This window comes from Chanos chanos, chromosome 9, assembly GCF_902362185.1.
Source record: "Chanos chanos chromosome 9, fChaCha1.1, whole genome shotgun sequence".
Classification (NCBI taxonomy): domain Eukaryota; kingdom Metazoa; phylum Chordata; class Actinopteri; order Gonorynchiformes; family Chanidae; genus Chanos; species Chanos chanos.
Window position 1 is genome coordinate 41020102 of NC_044503.1, and position 5000 is coordinate 41025101.

At 41.8% G+C, this 5000-nt stretch overlaps 1 protein-coding gene across 3 annotated transcripts in view; it reads left to right on the forward strand.

Annotated features, from left to right (window-relative positions):
• The window catches only part of usp5 (ubiquitin specific peptidase 5 (isopeptidase T)), an 18406-nt gene that overhangs the window by 498 nt on the left and 12908 nt on the right, over positions 1 to 5000 (forward strand). For all 3 annotated transcript variants that reach the window (XM_030783857.1, XM_030783856.1, XM_030783858.1), the window contains exons 2-4: positions 130 to 258; positions 1630 to 1696; positions 1969 to 2096. In XM_030783857.1, coding sequence (XP_030639717.1) covers positions 130 to 258; positions 1630 to 1696; positions 1969 to 2096 — 324 coding nt within the window. The remainder of the gene's footprint in view (positions 1 to 129; positions 259 to 1629; positions 1697 to 1968; positions 2097 to 5000) is intronic.

Below are 5000 nucleotides of genomic sequence, written 5' to 3' on the forward strand. Positions count from 1 at the left end.
TCAACTTATAAGTAAATATGCAGTCCTTACCGAGTTTACAGAGTTTGATACACACTCACTATTCAATGAGTTTGCGTTTTTTGCCGGCTAACATCACTCCCTCTCTCTCTATGTGTGTATGTGTGTTAGGAGAGCGAGGGCGGTTTGTATGTGTGTATGAACAGTTTTCTGGGCTTTGGAAGTAAGTATGTGGAGAGACACCATCTAAGAACCGGACAGAGGGCGTATCTGCACATCACCCGAACCCGCAAAACTCAGGTAGACTAAATCATCTCTCTCTCTCTCTCTCTCTGTCAGTAATGTCGCAGTGTTTTGGTTCTCCTGGTAGCATGCAGGCGTGGACAGAGATGTATCACATTAAGATGAGTGCAGTGTGTAGGCCAGTGTGTATGTATGAGATGTTGCTCACTGAACTGAAATATCAGTCGGGTTCATCCATGCCTGACATGTAAAGTTTCTGATCATTAGTTATATAATGCTGAGGAGGAGAGAGTCAGCCCTTTAGCTGGTGCGTCTGCTGAATGGTGGAAGTTTGCAGTGGGACTGTGCCGTATCGTATCGTCCGTGACACACCGGTACAATTCCTCCCCACGATATGAATTTGTCATTCCTCGATATTGACGATACAGTTGATGGCGTGTGTACATACGCGCCGCAACGTGGGCGTCCCACCATCTCACTCGAAGAACGAGAACAAGCGTTACAGAGGGCGGAGTTCCAACCTTAGACGAGGGGGAAGATTCTGTCCCCGAAAAAGGAGCTTCCTCCGTGATATGGAAGCGGTTCGGATACAAAAGATCAGATGTGCATGAAAAACCAGCATCGACAAAGAGCGGAAACACGTCAAATTTGTTCCACCACCTCAAGCGAAAAACACTGACCAGAAGTTGTGCGAGGAGAAAGCAGCAACAAGTAATGTGGAGTAAACTCCTTTCATTCAGAAGGGTGTCGTCGTAGCGTGTTTACCAGTGCCGCTCCCCATGACAAAAACAAGTAAACACTGGAAGGAACGGACGGAGGCGGTGGCATCCTGCTCAGCCAGAGACACGCTGCCGATCCAAACTGCTGCTGACAAGGAGGGGTTCAGGCGAACGATCCAGAAAATGGACTGTCAGTACAGCATTCATATTCTAACTTTCAGCCTGCTTAATGGGTATAGTTTGGTATTTAACGTGTCTGGATCAATGTTTATGTTTGCTCGACTCTCAAGACTGTATGCCGATGTGACTTGTGGCCAAAAAGATAGTATCGAATGGTACTATTTTCATATCGTCATTCATATCATTACCGCAAAAAATACCACGAAATACCGTGATATAGTTTCAAGTCTGTATCCCTAACTGTGCAGGCGAACTGTGTGCGTTACACAGGCTAACTGTGTTAGGTCCTTTACTGGTCAGTCCTAAAGAGAACAGTGCAGGGCCCCTGGAGTCACAGAGACCAATGAGAGGTCCTGGAGGTGTGGCTTTCAGATTGGGGTGGGGTCATGTGGGGGTCTGTGTTTCTCTGAGGGCGGGGTATGCGTCTCTGAGATTCTGTTCAGTGTTGATGTTATCCGACAGTTCATTGGTTACACAGCAGTTATTTTGTTGAATGAGAAGTCATCTCTGATTGGTTGCTGTCTTTCAGAAAGAAGATGAGAACAACTCAGGGTCAGGTGACCCTCCCAAGAAGAAGCCCACCAGATTGGCCATAGGTAAGAGCCAGACACTGTAAAACGATTGGCTGTGTTAAGATTTGAACGTTTGTGTTCACCAGTCACAGGTTTTCAAAGGCAGTCAGAACCTGTAGTTAAAGGGTCATGCCCTCTGATTACTCACTTTAATTTGCACCAGTAAACCCTTCTGAAACAGAAACTGAAACTTGACTAAAACTCCTTGTCTAAAAGTTAGGTTTTCTACCATCTCTCCATCTTTGTCTCTCCGTCACACTGTTTTCCTTTTCTCTCTCTCTCTCTCTCTCTCTCAGGGATAGAGGGAGGTTTTGATGTGGAGCGGGAGCAGTATGAGGAGGAGGTGAAAGTTGTCCTCTTCCCAGACAGACAGGAAGTGACAAAAGAGGACTTGGCCACCATGCCGGACGTTGTGAGAGACAGAGTGAGTCACACTGATAAACCTAATTTAATTCAAACGATTTTTCCCTTTCAGATCAATAGATAAATAGATAGATACTTTATTCATCCCGAGGGAAAGTTAAGCATCCAGTAGTTTATTTAACACAGTCAGAACACAAATACACACCGAAAAACAAAGGCACAGCAGGTCTTACTGCCAGCGATCACAGTGCAAGCATAGTCATAATCACTGCAAGTAGAATAAAAGACAAAATACAAGTTGAAGAAAATATGTAAACAAATACTATGCAGAACTGTGCAAAACTGTCTCGTTGTCACTATAGTAGATTCTGTGCGAAACTGTGTCGTTGTCACTATAGTAGATTCTGTGCCAATGGAGGTGATGCCAGTAAGAGTTTGTTTAAACAGTGAACTGTCCAAAGAGTCACATTTAAAAAATGAAAAAAACATCAGGGGGATTCCAGCGTTATGGATGTGACATTTGCAGTGAAAACGTGAAAAAGTGCAGGTTCACAGTGTATTTAACCATTTATGTGTATTTCCCTAAGCCCTCGCAGGTACAGTCCAGACATCAAGAGACTTTCAGTTTAGATTAGTTTCTCTAACAGAGATTTGCTTGCGTTATGGATTTGACAGAAATGGACACTGCTTTTAAGGAGGCAACACACCTTCTAGAAACTCTGTGAATTTAAACGCCCAATTTAGTAAACAATTTGTCCGTATAATGCAGGGGGCTTGGCTGTACAAAACACATAGGCTATAATATTTGAAATATTTTCATTTGCTATTTATCACTAGTGAGGAAAAACTATCATTATGGATGTGACATCTCTCCGTTATGGATGTGACCGGTCTGAAGGGGGCAATTAGAAAATGTGAGAAATGGTTGTATAAACAATTACAGCAAACGTTCACAAAATCAAGTGCTTTGACAACCTTAACAGAGAGCTCCAGGAGGTCCAGCAACCCAGAGGCTTTAACCGTGGAGTTACTGGTCTGATAGCCATAATGCTTTGGTTGCAGGCACAGCACTCGGGTATGATGCACATCATGTGTAAGATGGTGATCAGAGTAAGCACTCTAAGTGATGTTATGGAGTCCAGTAATGCGAACCTTTGTGTCTGACCTTGCACTTCACATCAAAGGGAAAACAATACAGTTCATTGCAGTGTCAACAGTGGTCATTATAACTGATGGCTAGGACTGAGTTAGGAGGGAATTATTTAATTAAATACTAAAAAATAATATCATATTATAATAATACATCTCATCACAAACGCTCCTGAGAAAGAAAATATGTTGTAATTTTTTTATTTGCATAATGCTTGATGGCTTTGACTGACATCTGTATTAGCCAATTAACAAGTTCGGGTTTTGACTTTATAGTTCCAGCGATTTGGTTTTCCACCCAACACATCTGCACAGTTAAGCACATTCATGACAGTTTGGCTGAGGAAATGTCTGTGCGCGTTTCTACCAGCTGTGTTAGGCAGATTAAAAATGTACGCTCTCCTCATTGTGGGAGGAGTTGTGAACAGCTGTGGGTTTAAAACTTGTCTTGGGCAACTTTAACGGAAATACGTGATAAAATCGCAACAAACCACAAACCAGTTGATGCGACTAAACCTGTCTCCATCAACCAGTATCACTTTACCAGATGCTCACCTCTTTCCAGTGAATACACTTCTTATGCGACTTAAAAGATTTGATGTGAAGTTTGAGTGTTACTTTGCATTAAATAGTTGGATGGAAACCCAGCTACTGTTGTGACAGCATTATATTGTGTGTTTGTTGTGACAGGACATGCCTTTTATGCTACCTCTGGTTAAAGTGTGCTTGATGAATAAAAATGCGGCAATTTCTGCGGCTTAGCCTACAACACATTCCGTTTCAATGCAAACAAAGAACGGAAGACTGGACTGGCTTGTTGAGTATGTTACAGTTGCGATACGGGGTGTCTGACCTGTCATTCAGTGCAGCAGTGGGTTATGAAGAATGTGTAGGCTGTTCACAAATGTTCACGGGTCGACAAGCACACCGTCAAGATGTTACAAGAACTTTTGTCACTGTAACTAAGGCTTCATTGCGGCCACACATATACAGATCTAAATAAAACCAGCAATAAGAGGACATCAACTGGACCACACATACACTCACAGATCTAAATAAAACGTGGACAAGTTAGATAAAACGAACACATTCAAACGGGACAAGCGCAGTTTGTCTGATTTTAATACAGATAAAAGTTACTGGCCTGCCAGTTTGTTGTGATTGTAAGGTCAGCAGAAAAGACGCGAATCGGTCCGTAACAGTCACGTCCATAACGGTAAAAGCAAAACGAGAAGAACGGAGGAATAGTATTTAACCTTGAGGAAAGAAAACGGCTGGTTATAGATAGTATTTAACCTTGAGGAAAGTTAGCTTTACAAATGAAGTTTAACAAGGCATACATCACACCGTCAAGACGTTACAAGAACTTTTGTCTTAAAATGTTATGGATGTGACAGAGGCTTATATGTGCAACAGAAAAAATTTTTATTGAAAACAATTTTTTACTCACTACTGTTAGCAGGAAGTAAAACTAAAAATGTATTTAAAAGAATAAACCCTGTGACTAAGGGAGGGATTGCTGTTTAGGTCTGTTCATTTAAATATAGTTTGTGTCTTCACTTTGTCAACTAATAACATGTCATTGTTTCTTTTAGTGGAAAGCTTCCCTGGACCATTATAACATTTTTACCCTAAATTCTTTTCCCCCAGTGACATGAAATGGAAGTTCTTAAACATGATGTGCACTAGTACCAGTGTAACTAGTCACAATATTTCTAATGCAAGTGTTATTCATGTATGTGTATGTGTAAGAAGATGTCCTCATAATGCAGGTTTTATTCAGGTCTGTGTAAATGTAATGTCTTCGTCATGCAGG